At 43.8% G+C, this 18885-nt stretch overlaps 1 protein-coding gene across 1 annotated transcript; it reads right to left on the bottom strand.

Annotated features, from left to right (window-relative positions):
* Positions 1–11218: 11218 nt before the first annotated feature.
* Positions 11219–18647, bottom strand: LOC116747073 (CXXC-type zinc finger protein 1-like). Its single transcript, XM_032618899.1, has 10 exons — positions 18606–18647; positions 16051–16241; positions 14343–14457; positions 14053–14216; positions 13465–13672; positions 13253–13363; positions 12880–12929; positions 12568–12664; positions 11463–11615; positions 11219–11365 (listed from the first exon to the last, which is right to left on the bottom strand). Exons 1-10 carry the CDS (start codon positions 18645–18647, stop codon positions 11219–11221), a joined length of 1278 nt encoding a protein of 425 aa, XP_032474790.1.
* Between the last annotated feature and the right edge of the window lie 238 nt (positions 18648–18885).

The following is an 18885-nucleotide window of genomic DNA, read 5'->3' as shown; positions in this document are numbered from 1 at the left end:
CAAAGCCCTACAGTCAAAGCAGATCTCAGCAAATGTATTATAACAAGAAACCAAAACTGTCTGAGGGCACACCTTTCTGATGGTCTGACATCATACAAACAGAAAAGACTAAATTATATGTATCAATGCGTGGGCTAAATGCACTTCAGTAATACTCTGTAATAATTTTTCTTGGTCAGCCTTTTGACACTGCTTGAAGAACAGACAGGTCAAAATTATAAGTGGCATTAGTCATATACAACATTTTCAGTCCAGTTTTTTCCTGTGGTCATTTCCTCCCTTTTTCTTAGAAATTATCTTTTAATTTTTGGCATTACAGAACTTATCCACGCGTACTGCATAATATTCAAGCTATTCAGAAATGCAAAAAATAGTATAATAAACCCCTTGTACGCATCGCCCATGTACAACAACTATCAACAGTTATGAACATATGACTAATCTTGTTTTATCTACTACTGAAGGATTATTTTAAAGCAAATCACTGAAATCATATATTTTGTCCTTACTTCCTTTAGTATGTATCTCTGTTTAACTGCAATACCATTAACACACTTAAAACATTAACAATATTTTCTTAATATCATTTATTACCTACTTATTATACAAATGTCCTTTAATTGTCCCATACATGCCTTTTTAAATTGGAATTTTAATTAAAATAATTGTGAACTCACATGCAATTATGACAAATAATACTGAGAGGTCCTGTGTATCCTTTACCAAGTACCTTTGTCCATTCAGGCTGCTATAATAGAATACCATAGACTGGGTGGCTTAAACAACAGATATTTACTTCTCACAGTTCTGGAGGCTGGGAAGTCCAAGATCAAAGTGCCAGCAGATCTGATGTCTGGTGAGAACCCACTTCTTGGTTTGCAGGTGGCCATCCTCTCACTGTATCCTCACATGGTGAAGATCAGAGAGTGAGAGCTATTTCTCATGTCTCTTCTTATAAGGGCACTAAACCCATTCATGAGGGCTCCACTCTCATGACATAATTACCTCCCAAAGGCCCCACATCGCACTACTGTCACCTTGGGGGTAAGGATTTCAACCTATGAAATCTGTGGGGGACACAGACATTTAGTTCATAGCACCCAGTTTCCCCCAGTGGTAAGATCTTGCAAAACTATGATCACAATCAGGATATTGACATTGATACAGTACACTGATCTTATTCTGATTTTCCCAGTTTTGCTTGTATTCATTTGTGTGTGTGTGTTTAGTTTCATACAATTTTATCACAGTTAGAGGTTTGAATGAAGGTAGAGAACACTTCTATCACAGGGATCCTTGGTGTTGCAGTTTACAACCACACCTACCTCCCCCTCCTATACCTTTCCCTAACCCCTGGCAACTACTAACCTGGTCTCCATTTCCAAACTTTTGTCATTTCATAAATGTATTAGGAGGTGGGGCTTCCTGAAGAGAGGAGAGAGATGGGTGTCTGGAAAAAATATTGGCTGAAATATTTCCACATAAGATAAAAAAATATATACCCAAAGATACAACAATCAACAAATCCTAAGCACAACAACATGAGAAAACTACTTAAGACACATCATAATCAAGTTGCTCAAAACCACTGGTGAAGAGAAAATCCTAGAGAAAAAAAGAAAATGCACAGGAACAAAGATAAGGACAAAAGCAGTTTTCTTGTCAGTAACAAGCCAGGAAACAGTGGAGCAAGAACTTTACTGAAATTAACAACAACAAACCAGCAACCTAGAATTCTCTACCTGCAAAATTATTTTTTCAATGAAGACTAAATAAAAACATTTTCAGACATACAAAAGTTTAAAGAATTCACCATCAGCTGACCTGCACTACAAAAAATGTTAAAGGAGGTCCTTCAAGCAGAAGGCAAATGATACCAGATGGAAATCTACATCTACACAAAGGAATGAAGAGCACCAGAAATGGTAACTACATGGATAAATATAAATACTTTTCTTATTATTTGAATCTCTTTAAAAGATAATCAGCTGTTTAATATTAAAATAACAATGAATCATGCCATTTATAATATATGCAAATTGAAATATATAACAACAATAGCACAAAACTTAGGAGGGTACATTGAAGTATGTTGTAAAGGTTCTTGAATTATACATAAAGTGCTATAATATCACTTGAAGGTAGACTGTAATAAGTTAATGATATTAATACTATAAATTCTAAAGCAACAACTAAAATAAAACGAGAAAGTATTAAAGCTCTTAAACCTAACGAGGAATATAAAATGGAATAATAAAAAATACTTAATTCAAAATAAGACAGAAATAAAGGAAAAAGGGAAAAGAGAACAGATAGAACAAATAGAAAACAAATAGCCATATGGTACATTTAAACACAACCACATCTATAATCATATTATATGTAAATGGCAAATAGAGATTTTTCAATTGGATAAAAAAGCAAGACGCAACTATATGTTCTGTGCAAGAAATCCACTTTAAATATAAAGACAAAAATAGGTTAAAAGTAAATGGATGGCAAAACATGTACCATGCTAACACTAATCCAAAGAATTCATACATGCACCCCAATGTTCATCGCAGCACTATTTACAATAGCCAGGACATGGAAGCAAACTTAATGTCCATCAACAGAGGAATGAATAAAGATGTGGTACATATATACAATGGAATATTACTCAGCCATGAAAAAGAACAAAATAATGCCATTTGCAGCAACATGGATGAACCTAGAGATTGTCATAATGAGTGAAGTAAGTCAGAGAAAGACAAATACCATATGATATCACTTATATGTGGAATCTAAAAAAATGGTACAGATGAACTTATTTACAAAACAGAAATAGAGTCATAGATGTAGAAAACAAACTTATGGTTACCGGGGGGAAGGGGAGAGGGATAAATTGGGAGATTGGGATTGACATATACACGCTACTATATATAAAATAGATAACTGATAAGAGCCGACTGCACAGGGAACTCTACTCAATACTCTGTAATGACCTATATGGGAAAACAATCTAAAAAAAGAGTGGGTATATGTATAACTGATTCACTTTGCTGTACACCTGAAACTAACATAACATTGTAAATCAGCTATACTCCAATAAAAAGATTTTTTTAACATCTTTATTGGAGTATAATTGCTTTACAATGGTGTGTTAGTTGTTGCTTTATAACAAAGTGTATCAGTTATACATATACACATGTCCCCATATCTCTTCCCTCTTGAGTCTCCCTCCCTCCCACCCTCCCTATCCTACCCCTCTAGGTGGTCACAAAGCACCAAGCTGATCTCCCTGTGCTATACAGCTGCTTCCCACTAGCTATCTATTTTATGTTTGGTAGTGTATATATGTCCATGCCACTCTCTCACTTTGTCCCAGCTTACCCTTCCCCCTCCCCATATCCTCAAGTCAATTCTCTAGTAGGTCTGCATCTTTATTCCCATCTTGCCCCTAGGTTCTTCATGACCATTTTTTTCCCCTTTAGATTCCATATATATGTGTGAGCATATGGTATTTGTTTTTCTCTTTCTGACTTACTTCACTCTGAATGACAGTCTCTAGGTCCATCCACCTCACTACAAATAACTCAGTTTCATTCCTTTTTATGACTGAGTAATATTCCACTGTATATATGTGCCACATCTTCTTTATCCATTCATCTGTTGATAAATAAGTTCATTTGTACCATTTTTTTAGATTCCACATATAAGTGATATCATATGGTATTTGTCTTTCTCTGTCTGACTTACTTCACTCATTATGACAATCTCTAGGTTCATCCATGTTGCTGCAAATGGCATTATTTTGTTCTTTTTTATGGCTGAGTAATATTCCATTGTATATATGTACCACATCTTTATTCATTCCTCTGTTGATGGACATTAAGTTTGCTTCCATGTCCTGACTATTGTAAATAGTGCTGCAATGAACATTGTGATACATGACCCTGTTTGAATTATGGTTTTCTCAGGGTATATGCCCAGTAGTGGGATTGCTGGGTCGTATGGTAGTTCTATTTGTAGTTTTTTAAGGACCCTCCATACTGTTCTCCATAGTGGCCGTCTCAATATACATTCCCACCAACAGTGCAAGAGGGTTCCCTTTTCTCCACACCCTCTCCAGCATTTATTGTTTGTAGATTTTTTGATGGTGGCCATTCTGACTGGTGTGAGAGAAAATTCAACACCCATTTATGATAAAAACCCTCCAGAAAGTAGGCATAGAGGGAACTTACCTCAACATAATAAAGGTCGTATATGACGAACCCACAGCCAACATCATTCTCAATGGTGAAAAACTGAAACCATTTCCACTAAGATCAGGAACAAGACAAGGTTGCCCACTCTCACCACTATTATTCAACATAGTTTTGGAAGTGTTAGCCACAGCAATCAGAGAAGAAAAAGAAATAAAAGGAATCCAAATCGGAAAAGAAGAAGTAAAGCTGTCACTGTTTGCAGATGTCATGATACTATACATAGAGAATCCTAAAGATGGTACCAGAAAACTACTACAGCTAATCAATGAATTTGGTAAAGTAGCAGGATACAAAATTAATGCACAGAAATCTCTTGCATTCCTATACACTAATGATGAAAAATCTGAAAGTGAAATTAACAAAACACTCCCATTTACCACTGCAACAAAAAGAATAAAATATCTAGGAATAAATCTACCTAAGGAGACAAAAGACCTGTATGCAAGGAGATCAGCTCAGTGCTTTGTGACCACCTAGAGGGGTGGTTTTATAGTTTTGTCTGGGTATATGCCCACGAGTGGGATTATAGTTTTGTCTGGGTATATGCCCACGAGTGGGATTGCTGGATCATATGGCAACTCTATTTTTAGTTTTTTTTTTTTTTTTTTTTTTTTGTGGTACGCAGGCCTCTCACTGCTGTGGCCTCTCCCGTTGCGGAGCACAGGCTCCGGACGCGCAGGCTCAGCGGCCATGGCTCGCGGGCCCAGCCGCTCCGCGGCATGTGGGATCCTCCCGGACCGGGGCATGAACCCGTGTCCCCTGCATCAGCAGGCGGACTCCCAACCACTGTGCCACCAGGGAAGCCCTATTTTTAGTTTTTTGAACAACCTCCATATTGTTCTCCATAGTGGCTGTACCAAGTTACATTCCCACCAACAGGGTAGGAGGGTTCCCTTTTCTCCACACCCTCTTCAGCATTTGTTATTTGTAGACTTTTTAATGATGGCCATTCTGACCAGTGTGAGATGGTACCTCACTGTAGTTTTAATTTGCATTTATCTAATAATTTATTACTATATTTAATTTGAATTTTAAAATATTCTCAGGGGCTTCCCTGGTGGCGCAGTGGTTGGGAGTCCGCCTGCCGATGCAGGGGACGCGGGTTCGTGCCCCGGTCTGGGAGGATCCCGCATGCCGCGGAGCGGCTGGGCCCGTGACCCGTGGCCGCTGGGCCTGCGCGTCCGGAGCCTGTGTTCCGCAACGGGAGAGGCCGCAACAGTGAGAGGCCCGCGTACCACACACAAAAAAAAAAAAAAAAAAAAAAAAAAAAAAAAAAAATATATATATTCTCAGATTTGGCCAGTGGGAGTCACTTGCAGCTGGAATGTTATGTCCTTTTGACATGTCCCATGATTCCTTGAGCACATCCTGACCTTCTGGTACAACAAAATGTTCAGGTTCATCCGGTACTTTTCCCACCCCAGCCCAGAATAACCCACATCTCCTAGTTAATAATTTTTTAATGAGTTTTAATCCTGGTATATAACATAGTATGGCTACTACTAAATACCTAATATTATATAATATTTTATAGGAGAAAGAAATATAATTGAAATTTCTGCAATTCACTGTGTTCATGCAGTAAAAGTTATTCTTTACTAAAAATGAGAACTACATTGACAGATGAATGGATAAAGAAGATGTGGTACAAATATGCAATGGAACACTACTCAGCCATGAAAAAGAATGAAATAATGTCATTTGCAGCAAAACGGATGCAACTAGAGATTATCATACTAAGTGAAGTGAGTCTGAAAGAAAAAGACAAATACCATATGGTGTCACTTATATGTGGAATCTAAAATATGACACAAATGAACCTATCTGTGAAACAAACAGAATCATGGACATAGAGAACAGACTGGTAGTTGCCAAGGGGGAGGGGGCTGGGGAGGGATGGAGTGGGAGGTTGGGGTTAGCAGATGTAAGCTTTTATATATAGAATGGATAAACAACAAGGTCCTACTGTATAGCACAGAGACCTATATTCAATATCCTATGATAAACCATAATGGAAAAGAATATTTTTTAAAAGAATGTATATATATTTATAACTGAATCACTTTGCTGTACAGCAGAAAGTAACACAACATTGTAAATCAACTATACTTCAATTTAAAAAATATTGATAAAAATGAGGACTAAACAACCCTCTTAAGTCCTCCCGCTATTTTGAGAACTGCCAGAAACACCTTTCCTGGGCCGTTGAGTACTGAGTAGCAAATGTTATGCGAGGAACTGGGAAGGGAGAAATATATTATACACACACCCCTTGTCCTGTAGCAACCCTGAAATGTGAAAAACAAATACAGGTAGGTAGGAAAGGTAAGTTCTCCATGAGGGAATAAGTTTACCCGCCAGTGTTGGAGAAGCTTAAATTGGATGATAAGGCATGTGATACAAAGTGCAAAGGTATGGAAGTGAAAAAGAAAAACTATTTGATGTCAAATAGCTCTATGTAGAAGAAGAAGGGTCTATGTGACATTCAGGGAAGCAAAATGAATTTAAAATCTGAGGACAAATGCTGGACTCCATCATAGAAAAAGTAAGAATTTTTTCCTTGATCTAATGGATCACCATGGAGGGATTATATATGCAGGGAAGATATATTAACTAACTTTTGTATCTTGGAAGAATTATAGTCCCTATTGCAATTGTATTTTATATTTCAGGATAACATATTTTAAGTAGAGATTTTTAAAAACAACATTAAAAGAGGAACTGACCACAGAGTCTTTGCACAGAACTTTAAGCCCAGACTGAAAATGGCATATTCTATTACCAATGTTTTTAAATATTTAAAAAATTTTCCAGTTTCATTGAGGAATGGTTGACAAATTAAAAATTATATATACTTAAGGTATACAATATGGTACGGTTGGTTTTTTTTTTTTGCTGTACGCGGGCCTCTCACTGCTGCGGCCTCTCCCGCTGCGGAGCACAGGCTCCAGACGCACAGGCCCAGTGGCCATGGCTCACAGGCCCAGCCGCTCCACGGCACGTGGGATCTTCCCGGACCGAGGCACAAGCCCGTGTCCCCTGCATCAGCAGGCGGACTCTCAACCACTGTGCCACCAGGGAAGCCCCCAATATGGTGTTTTGATATAAATATATTCTTTTAACTTTGACCTACCTGAGGCCCAAGTAGTGTCAAAAGCCCCAGAGGAAAGTTAAAATGTAGGATGGTTTGCACCTGTATGAAATGAAATCATCAGTGAGGTGTGCACATGAAGAACCCTATCCACTGTGTTCTGCTTGGGCCCTACGCCCTCGGCTTCTTTTAGATGGTTCTCAACCAGCAGTTCTCAAACTTGAGCATGCATCAGAATCACCCAGAGGGCTTGTCAACACACAGACTACTAAACCTCATAACCAAAAGTCTGGTGTAGGACCCGAGAATTTGCATTTCTGCCAATCTCTCAAATGATCCTGCTGGTGGTGGTCCAAGAAACATACTGTGAGAACCATTGTTCTAGAAGATGGCTGTGGCAAACCCTATCATCATACACTTATGACAAGATTACTGTTGACGACACTCGTCTTTTTCATTAGGCTGACCCTCTGTCCAGTTTACACCTGTTGTTCCGGCATAATTATTAATGATGCCCCTTCCCATTCTAAAGTGTCCTGATTTGGATGATAAAGTATAAGGTTACCTCACCCATACTCCATAATGAGATCAAATTTGTTTTTGAAATTCAATTATCAGGAAACCTTTACCCTGGAAGAATTGTCACATTTTCTCCCTGTGGCCAATGTAAAACTTACAAACGACTGTATTTCCTTTCCAGCTATATCTGATAGGAAGATAAGAAACAAACTTCTAGCTCAAATTTAATTACTCTGCAGGACCATCAGGCCCAAATGCCTATAGTCTAAATAGATTCTAGTGCTGACTTTTTTCGTTCTGTCTATATCTTCTCTGACCTAAATTTATAGAGTGATACCTGGACATTTTACTACAGGGATTCTTTAATGCCCCCTAAAAACACTGGAAAAGCAATGGGTGCAACAAACAAATACATGAATTAATCTATTAAATTAAAAACTTGGTTATTAAAAACTTGGTTATTTCCTGCTGTTCCTGGGAAGGGGCTTGGGTCTGTGAAGTCAAAGTTGCAGAGGGGATGATGTGCAGGTACATTGCAGAGATCAGATTCACCAGCCCGGAAACACCCACACTTCAGCTGGGGGCCGCACCCTGTGGGAGACCCAGGGGGCACCACATTTCTGTGGCCACAAGCTGTGTATCTGTGACTGATATGATTGTGTGACACTTGGAAAAGGCAGGTTTCTCATTGGGACCAAGTGTACAACTATCGCCTCCTAAGTCGTTTAATATCTGTCCTTGCACCCTGATCCAAGATTTCAATTTCTAGAAAACAATCATGTATGTGCATGAAGATTTAAATGCAGGAATTTCACTACTGTGATGTTAATAGTCAAAACCAAAACTATCCTTCATAAATGTTAACTAACAGTATATTGGTTATAAAAATTATGATATATTCAAAGACTCAATATTATGCAGCTATTAAAATTGTATACAAAAATATTTCCTGATGTGGAAAAATACTTAAGTTAGAATACAGAGCAAAGAGAGAAGGTAACCAAACAATTCTAGTTTTCATTTAAATTAAATGTGCATGTATGAATATACTAAACACTCATGAACATAAACACCAAAGCTCAGAGCCAGAAAAAATATCTGAAAGCAAAAAAATCAAAATGTGGGGCTTCCCTGGTGGCGCAGTGGTTGAGAGTCCGCCTGCCGATGCAGGGGACACGGGTTCGTGCCCCGGTCCCGGAAGATCCCTTATGCCGTGGAGCAGCTGGGCCCGTGAGCCATGGCCACTGAGGCTGCGCGTCCGGAGCCTGTGCTCTGCAACGGGAGAGGCCACAACAGTGAGAGGCCCGCGTACCGCAAAAAAAAAAAAAAAAAAAAATCAAAATGTTAATAGAATTTAGTTAGGAGATAACAGAGGTCATTTAAACTTTATTCTTTCTACTTATCTGTAGTGTATAACTTGCTTTATATTTAGTTTTATTATACAAATAGTTATATTTGTAATAGTTACAAATATAACTGTATAATAAACAAAACTAAAATAATAGAGTTTTGTCATATATACTGTCTTACTGACCACATGACCCTGAGCCCCTGTGAAAATGAGCCTGTCCCCAGAGGTGACAACATCCACAGGAAGGAGGGAACTGTGGGGCAAGGTCTGGTTCCCTCATCGTCTGCCTCTGTTTACGGACTCTCAAGGGGAGCATTTTTTTTTTTAGTCTTACCGCTTGGCATGCAGGATCTTAGTTTCCTGACAAGGGATTGAACCTGTGCCCCCTGCAATGGAAGCTCAGAGTGTTAACCACTGGACCACCAGGGAAATCCCTTGAGGGGAACTTTTAGTGGGAAGCTTGGTCTTGGCTATTGTGTGGTGAGGGTGGAAGGCACAGTAAGGAGACCAAGTTCCAGTCCACTGCTGTCACTCACAATCCCAGAGGCCTGGGCAAGTCATGTACCTTCTCAGGCCACTTTACTCATCTTTGAGAGGAGGAGGAAGAAGCAGAAGGGCCCTAGAGACCGTGGTCACCCTACTACCCTGCCATTCTCTAAGTTCCAAAGAAAAGGGATTTTTCTGCCCTAGATCAGGATAGAGGAGAAATCAGCAAATCCCCAAGGATCAGGGGAAAGCAGGCTCTGGTAGGGATCAGCTGAGTGTATGCACAGAGCCAGTGAGTACTGAAGGGCCTGTGCTGGGCGTCAGGGGGGAGCGTCTCCCTGGCTGGAGACGGTGGTCACCCCCACCCACACCTCGCTCGCAGACACCCTGCAGGGAGCTGCCTCCCCCTCCTCTAGGCTGTGGGGCTGACCCTCCCATCTCACCTTTCCTCCATCGGCTGCATCACATTGTCCACTGAAACAGGAAGGGCTCTGGATGTGGGACACCAGCCCCATGGTACTCACACAGCAGGAGGATGGTGACCTGTCTCAGGGACACCAAGTCTGGAATTTGCTCCTCCTGTGACACACCTGCCCCTGTCCTGAGGCCCTGGTGATCAATATCAGGTACCTCATTTAATTTTCACTGCAAACTTGCGAGCTACCTGACAATGATTATCATTAGGACCATTTGACAAGAGAAGCAGCTGAAGCACAGTGAGGCTAAGTTGGTTGTCCCAAGGTCACACTGCTAGCAAATAGAATGACCAGGAAATACTTAAGCCGAGGTCAGATGACTCCAAAGTGCCCACACTTAGCCACTCTGTGATTCTAAACCCCATACGGGGTTGACTCCCAATAAACAATATTCCTATTTCCCATTGCCTTCAAAGTGCACAGGCTGAGGGGAGACAACATCTTGTGTGCATACTGATTGCATATTTCAGTGCACATCCAGGGCAACCTACCTGTCCCTCCCTCTTCTGACAGAGATGAAAACTCAAACTCACCCTCCCCACCCACTTCTTAGACACTGGAAACCAGGTGTGCACCAGGTCCTGCACCGAGCACAGTGGGCATCACAGGCACCCCCAAATGTGCACTGTAGCCCACCCCCCAAGTAAAGCTGCACTGTCACCCACCACCACTGGAGGTTCGGAATTGGGTTTGTGGCCAGAGAGAACGGCTTAGGGGCCACCAGAGGATATTAAAATCTCTTGTTCTAAAGTTTTTAAACAAAACTCAGGATGGTGGGAGATGAGGGCAGGGCAGATCTCCTGACCGCACCCAGATTCAGGAAAGAAAGAGACAGGGGATACAGGAACGGACAGAAAGAGGGGGATTTTGAGGACCACCCCACCTCAAGGAGGCGTAGACCGAGACAGGAGACTAAATGGGGAGCAGAGAAGCACAGAGAAACTCTGAGATGCCCTGAGAAATATATTAGAGCAACAGGTGTGTGAGGAATTCGTAGAGTGTCTCCCTTGCACAGGGTGTTGAGTACAGGACCTCAGCTGAGCAGAGCTCAGCTGTCTACTCTGGAGCGTAGGTCAGTGGTGAGCGGGTCATGCTGGATTGTCTGATGAAGCATCAGGGCCAGCAGCCCTGCCCGATTCTTCATGGCTGTGCGCACCTTGTGCTCCTGCTCAACCAGCTCTTCCAGCTTGAGCAACTGTGGGGGGCAAGCATGAGAAGGGGCTTCTAGGATTCCATCCCGCCTCTCAGCCCCTAAGGGGCATACCATGTAACGTACCATGTAACGTACGTACCATGCGCACGCGCTCTAGGTCCACCTCGGCACGTCTCAGCTTCTCCCAGCAGTAGTGGTGACTGCACAAGCGTTTGGGGAGGCAACAGAAATTATCGGTGGGCTCAAAGACGTTTTTCACTAGTGGGCAACCGCACACTTCTTCATCCAGTACCTGGGGGAAGAATGAAAGATGATGAGGTATGTGAAGGGTGGCAAATGGAGGGTGATCAGGCAGGCAGGATGCAAGGAAGAGGGGAAGAGAGGGCAGGCAGGCAGGAAGGAGAGGAATGCGGAGTGGTGACCTAGCAGGGGCGAAGAGAGGAATTCAGTGATTAGGTAAAGAAGAGGGGGCCAAAGGGGGATGATCAATCATGGAGAATGGAGGAAGAAGTTAAGCAGGGATGTAGGAATGGAGGTGATCAGGCAGGAAGGACGGAAGAACAGAAAGAGATCAAACAGGAAGGAGAGGAAGGATGGAGGGGAGGTCTGACAGGGAGAAGTAGATGAATGAGGGTTGGTAAAGCATGGGGGAGGTGAGGAATAAGGCTGGGAGGGTGAAAGGGATGGGGACTGATCAAACAGGGAAGAAGAAGGGATTTAGGAGATGACAAGCAGTGAGAAGGCGATTGGGGAAGTGAGGCAGGGAGAATAAGAATGGAAGGAAGTCAGCAAGTGAGAAGAGAGGAATTGAGGGTAACCATGCAGGGAGAGAGGGGGGATTGTGGGGTGGTCAGGCAGGGGCTAGGAAAAGAAGGGAGATGAGCAAGCAAGGAGAAGGGAAGAATGGGGAATGGTTGTGCAGTGAGGAGCAGAGGAACGGAGGCTGGTCAGGCAGAGGGAGAGAGAAATGTTGGCCTGCGGGGTCAGGCAAGGAGATTATGAATAAATAAACAGGCAGAGAGAAAAGTAAAACTAGAAAGTGATTGGGCAGTGAGGAGGGGGATGTAGGGGAGGTCAGGAAAGGAGGAGGGGATACATAGGGATTGGTCAGGAGGTAAGAAGGCAGTCACGCAGAAGGAAGAAGGAATAGGAGGCAATCAAGCACTGGAGGACGAGAGGAAGGTGGTCAGGTAGGGAGAAGGGGAGGAATGGAGGGCGATGAGGTAGAGAAAGAAAAGTCTCACCTTGGGGTCCTTCGAGTGCTCAGGGCATAGCACCTGGAGTCGCTTACAGTAGCTCTTACTCCATGGGTCGTAAACATCACAGAAGAGCCTTGTGGCTCTGGGGACAGGTGAAAGTGAGGTGCTAAGGGTCAGGAGGAGGGTGGTCCCACCCTGAACCCTGCCCACACTTTGTCCCCAACCCCACCTACACCCTGCCGCTAATCTGCCCACCTCTGTCTCTGAGCCTACCCACATCCTGCCCTTGATCTTGCCCACCCTGCTCCTGACCTCGTCCACATCGTGCCTTTGACCCTGAGTAGCACTCACACTCACCCCTCAATGCGAGTGGGGTACATGGACGTGAAGGGCGATTTGCGCTCATACTGGGGAAAAAAGAGTACAAATGGGAGGAACGATAGACACACACTGCGTGACCTCCCATGAAAAAGCCCCAAACAACACATTTGCTCGCTGTGGACCCTACGCTCCTGTCTGCTCAGCCATGTCCCCCCCTCACCAGTGGCTGATGCCCAAATCTTGGCCCCTTTACTGGGGATGGAAGAAAAGCACAAATGGGTAGAGCCATGGATGTGTGTTGTATTCTCTTCTACAACAAATACCCGGGCACCAAACCTGCCCCCCTCCTCATGGACCCCACCCAGCCAAAAACATCCTTGCCCCATCTTCCCCCAGCCAATGCTCCAACCTTGGCGAAGCAGTGCTCCATGTGGCGCAGGGCAACCTGCATTTTGATGGGTTGCCCGCAGGAGACACAGAAGATCTGCAGGTTGATGCTGTTCCTGCCACGTTTGTCACTCTGCATAGGACAGTAGAAGGGCCAGTAAAGCAGTGCAGGGTGGGGACGGCAGGGCAAGATATCAGGCACCTTTCTGCTCCACCCCACGCATTCCCACTCACCTCTTCATCTTTGCACACAGGCTGCTGCTTGCCACGCTGAATGATGGCCTCAAGTTCATGGAAATGGCACTCTATGTCCTTCAGGCGGGTGTGGGTGTCCTGCTGTTCACGGTGGATGCGCTCGAGCATTTTCTTGCCATGCTCCTCAGCAACGCAAGGGCTCTTCTGCCACTGCTGGATGCGCTTGGGCAGGATCGCATAGATGCGGCTGGAAGGGGAGACAGCAAGAATGGAATGCGTATGTGGGGGCATCAAAATAAGAAGAAATGGATGAGTGACCGAATGGTGGATGTTTAGGATAATGAATGGTAGATGAGTGAATGTTGGTGAATGCGTGCTTGGATGGTGGATGGTTGGGTGGATGGCTAGACAGCTGGGTGGGTAAGTCACTGTTGAGGGTGAATGAGTGGGTTGGTGGATAGAATGTGGATGGGTGGTTCAGCGGGTTGGTGGATGTAAGGGTGGATGGACAGGTGGGTGAGTGGACGAGTGGTGGAGGATACATAGGTAGCGGGGTAGATGGACTTACAGCTGGCATAGATCATGCCCTACTTTATTCCCTGTTGCTTAACCTCCAGGTGCACTCACTCAGCTGCCAGCTTCATGCCACAGTCGTCCGAGCAGTACTTGGAGCCTGGCCGGGTGGGGTGCACACAGCCAGGTCCCAGGCACTGCCGCAGTGAGGCTGGGTGCTCGGCATCTGACTGCTCTGGGTCTTCTGACTTTTCCATGAGCTTCTGCTGCTTCTCCTTCTGTGAGACAAGAGTGGTCAAAGCAGGGGCAGGGGAATCAGTGTCAGCCCCCTAACCCTGTACTACTACCTTGCATTCTGCCCCCAACCTCTGCCTCCATGCCCCCCATTCCACCATTTCTGTCACCTTCCACTCCACTTTTTTCTTCAAATTCTTCCTTTTCTTCGTATCCATTGCCTGCTTCTGCAGTGCAGAATCTAGGAATGGGAAGTCCTCAGTGTCATTCATCCAGGGCTGTAGGCTAGAAAAATGCTGACAGGTCTCCCCAATTTGTTTCTTAAATGATCGCTGGACACTCCGTGCCTCCTCTCTCTTCATTGCTGAGCCTCCCTGCCTTCAATGTCCTTATCCTTCCACGCAGGGGCCCTGCCATACACTCATCAGGCTTTGACTGTCAAGAATCTCGTATATAAAAGTCCTGGTATAAGCTTCAGTACTGAGGCAGGTCCTTTTCAGACAACAGCTGGTGTATGGCCTCCTTTACTGCCGATGGCATTGCCCCCACCTGGTACTTCTGGGACAGCTCAGACTTCTGTAGTTGAGGCAGGTGTGATCGAGTGAGCAGTTGTCAGGGGGACTATGGCAAAGTCTCTGAGAGTATCCCAGTTAAGAACTGACGGGCAGACCCTCGCACCAGCTCCATTCCCCCAACCACCCTGTGTCCTAGATTCACCAGAGACCAGGGATTATAAGTAGCGCTCCTGTGCTGATGGAAGGAGGCCTCTGGGTCAGCACTAAGTGGGTGGGGATGGGCTCACCCTGCCCCAACACTCCTGGCCTCACCCTCTGGCCACTGTGGCTGGGGCCCACAGCACCTGCCTGGATACACTAGGTCTTGCCTGCCTGGGAATGACTGGCACCACCTGGCCCTGCTTGCCCACCTTATCCAGACACACTTGGCTAGTCCATCTGGCTGCATCTTGCCCAGTCGAATTCATAAGGCCCTGCATATCCACCCAGAAAAGCTAGACTCCACCTCCTTACACTTAGAGGGCTCAGCCTGCCTTGTCCACCCTCCAGGACACACCTGCTACCCTGCTTGCCCTACACCATGGTCCCAGACAAGCCTCCTCTGCCCAGCCGGCCCAGCCCCTCAGACATGCTCCGCCCACCTTTCTGTCCCGCCCACTCTGCCTAGTCTCTCCAGGCTCCACATGCCTGACTCTGCCTTCTTGGACACACTCTGTCTTGCCTTAAGGCTCCCAGCCCTGTGGGTCCCATGCGCTGCCAGGCCCTGCCCGCCTCCCAGACTCTCAGCCTCATATACCCCTCCCCACTTCCTGTACGTACTCTGTTCTGCCTTACCTCTCACGTGCTGAGCCATGCCAAGCCCTGCCCCCTCCCCCACTTGCACGTGCCACACTGCGCTGTCTGCCCTGACTCACTCACCTAGAATAATTTGACAGTCTTTATTCTGAAAACTACTCCTACCTGAACCCAGTAACGCCTACTAAAATATATAAATATACAAATGTTTTTAAATGTTTGTGTGCATTTGCACACACACGCAAATCATTACTCTCAAAGATTAAAAGAGCAAGCACACACACAAAGAATACACACGTTTTGGTTAAGACAGTTATCAACCAGAGAACACATACTAGTTTCGAGCTACAGATGCAATATTAATAAAAACTCACCCTGGCCTTAGTCTTAAAGGAAGTCTGAACACTTTCCAATGAATAAGCATCACACAGGGCACAGATAAGTTGCGTTAGAAACAAAAGCCTTAACTTTTGAAAATTGAAAAGGCATTTCTAAACTCTTGGTAAAAAAAATAATAACGGAAATTAGAAAATACTTAGAGCTTAACGAAAACGAAAACAATACATACCCATCTGTGGTCTCAGCTGACAATATAAGAAGACAGAAAATAATGATCTGAGCGCTCAACTCAAATTCGAACAAGTCCCCATACTGACTCCAAAGACACCCGTTATCAACCCCCAAATCCCCTTGGACGACCCCGTCACCCGCCCCTCCGTCTTCAATGCCCTCACAAGATACCTCGGCGCCCGGAAGGCGCTACACGGAGGAGGGCTTCAAGGCAGCTGAGGTAAAAACGGCAGCAAAGCGACTTCCGGTCCGATATAGATCTTAGCGCCACCCCTTCCCGAAGTGTTTGCACTTGCTCCAGACCCTTAATAACGGAGCTGCTGTACAGCCCAAAGTTTGAAACAAATGGTTACAGAGAAACCATAGTTACGTGCACGCTGTTCTGTGCGCCATGAAGGATACACTTGTTTCTTTTGACACCAGCGCCTCACTGCTTCACACATCAGAGGATCTTCACCGCATTATTGTATGTGGCAGGAAAACTGATCCCTTTATCATTTCCAATTATTTTGAATAATTTCATATTAGTACCATTTTACTATCTGCTATTTAAATCATGAGGTAGGCAATGAGAAAAACAAAGAAAAACAAGTAAATCAGCTTTTAGAAGTCGAGAAAGTAGAAAAAGATTTATGGAAAGGCAGGAAAAATAGAAAGAAAAATGTAAGAAGGTAGTAATAAGTTCATATTTGAAATTTATACTTTATTACATAATCAGTAATAAAAAATTGTTAATGGGGTAAACTCTCCAGTTAAAGTCAGAGATTGTCATTTTGGATGAAAATTAACAAGTCTAGCCATATGCTGTTTATGCCAAACCTGGCAAATCATAAGGATACAGAAACGTTTGAAATAAAAGGATGGAAGGAAATTTGTCAGGTACATGCTAATCAAAATAAAGCAAGGTCAATTATATTAATATCAGACTAAAAATACTAAGACAAAAAGTATTAATTGGGGTTCAAAGGGTCATTCTATAATGATTTGATTCACCATGAACATGTAAAAACTCCAATCTTATATAATACATGATTAAAATGATGTAAAATGGAAATAAAGAAAAATATATTAGTAAAAGTAAAACAAAAGTAAAATAGAAAAAAACATTATCATTGTGAAAGATTACAATCACACTGCTCACCTTTCAGGACTCAGCTTTGGCATCACCATCTGGGAAGCTCTCTCTGCTTCCTTTCCATCTGGATGACCAGCCTCTCTTCTGAATGAATTTGTGGACATAATTATATAGCAAGAATGTTTCTTTTATTTTAATCTTGAAATTAAGAAGTAAATGGAGGCATTGTCTGAACCCCTCACACCTGTTTTGTCACACCCATCTTCCTCAACTAGAAATGAAGGCAGGGACAACGTTGGTCTTGCTCACTACTGGTTGCGCAGTGCCCAGCTTACACATGACACACAAGAGTGTCCAGTAGCCACTGATGATCAGGTGCCTTGCCTGGTGTTGTTGCAAAGTGGCAAATTACTGCAATTTACCTGGCTGCATATTATTCCTTGAAGATAAGAGCAAATAAATGCTGTAATTTACACTAAAGTTGCATCTAACTAGTCATCATGTAGAAAAGCAAAGTTCAAAAATATTAAGATGTTGCTGTTAAGAAGCTATTGTCCTGGTTCGAGCCTAGCCTCTAAAGAGAGTATCCTGTAGTGGAATAACTGAGGACATGGAAAGGAGACGTGACCCATGAGCCCCCCCCCCCAGCAAACTGGGGGCTGGCGAATAAGCCAGAACTGCAAACAGTCCTGATTGCTTTGAGCCCCCCCACCGCCCGGCAAACCGGGGGCATGCGAATAAGCCAGAGCTGTGAACAGTCCTGAATGCTTTGAGCCCCCCCGCACCCCGCAAACCGGGAGCCTGCGAAGAAGCATTGAGTGCTTTGGGCACTGATCCATGAGATGTCCTCAGTATAATCAGAATGGTGGGAACGCAAGGAAATGTCCTTGTGCTACTTCAGTATAATCAAAATAATGGTGGGAACTTTGTGGTGCTTTTGTGCTCAAGGACGAAGCACGGCATGTTTTCAAGAAAGCCAATTATTGCTTGTATAATTAATAAAAACGTTGGTTGCTGCTTTGGCATTTCTGAAATGTTAAGAAAACAAGTCTTAAAATGTAAACGTAGATAACGCTTTAATAAAAGCTATCACAGCAGGACAGACGGCGCTGTTTTGCCTGAGCGAGTGGCAGCCCTCTACTGCTGTGCTTCGGCACAATTCATCCCTTGTGATGAGCTTACTTTCGGCCCTGTCATAAGATAAATTACAACAGTATCCCCTACTAAATCTTTACAGTTTTTATCAAATCCAGTTTAGGGATTGGGGCAAGGGGTGAGAAATTCGAGCTGAACTAAGAAGCAGTCTGTGAGCTCTAAAGAAAGCATTACTACCTCTCTATGGCTGTGAATGTTTATAAGCACTACTTGTTTTGTCCCAGCTAAACTTTTAACTTCCCTTTGAGTTATTTTTCATCACTGTGGCTCATTCAAAGAATCTCGGACAGCGTTTTGCTCTTCACCTCTGACTTCAGACCTACTTCTCCAATATCTCCTGTCTCTTTACTGCTGATTTCTTTCATCGCCAGTTCCAAAGCCCTAGTTCAGGTTTCCTTTATTTTACATTATAATGAACTCCCACCTCTGAGATGTGGCTGGCTAATCCACTTTGCCTCCAGGGTTGTCTTCCCAAAGGGCCACAGATGAAAAAATTATGTCACCATTCTCCTTGGGAATCTTCCCTGGATTCCCAGGGTATTCAGAATCAGTTCTCCACTCTATGGTGTGCCCATCAAAGTTCTCTATGACAGGACCCCACTT

This window comes from Phocoena sinus, chromosome X (assembly GCF_008692025.1).
Source record: "Phocoena sinus isolate mPhoSin1 chromosome X, mPhoSin1.pri, whole genome shotgun sequence".
Lineage (NCBI taxonomy): Eukaryota > Metazoa > Chordata > Mammalia > Artiodactyla > Phocoenidae > Phocoena > Phocoena sinus.
The sequence above is the reverse complement of the archived record's forward strand: the minus strand, read 5'-3'. Positions and strand labels throughout refer to the sequence as shown.

Coding starts and splice junctions, on each gene's coding strand:
- LOC116747073 (XM_032618899.1), bottom strand. CDS start 18,647: ATGAAAGAAATCAGCAGTAAAGAGACAGGAGATATTGGAGAA. Junction 14,217..14,342: donor AGAAAAAAGTGGAGTGGAAG/GTGACAGAAATG, acceptor CTTGTCTCACAG/AAGGAGAAGCAGCAGAAGCT. Junction 11,616..12,567: donor AGCACTCGAAGGACCCCAAG/GTGAGACTTTTC, acceptor TTCTTCCCCCAG/GTACTGGATGAAGAAGTGTG.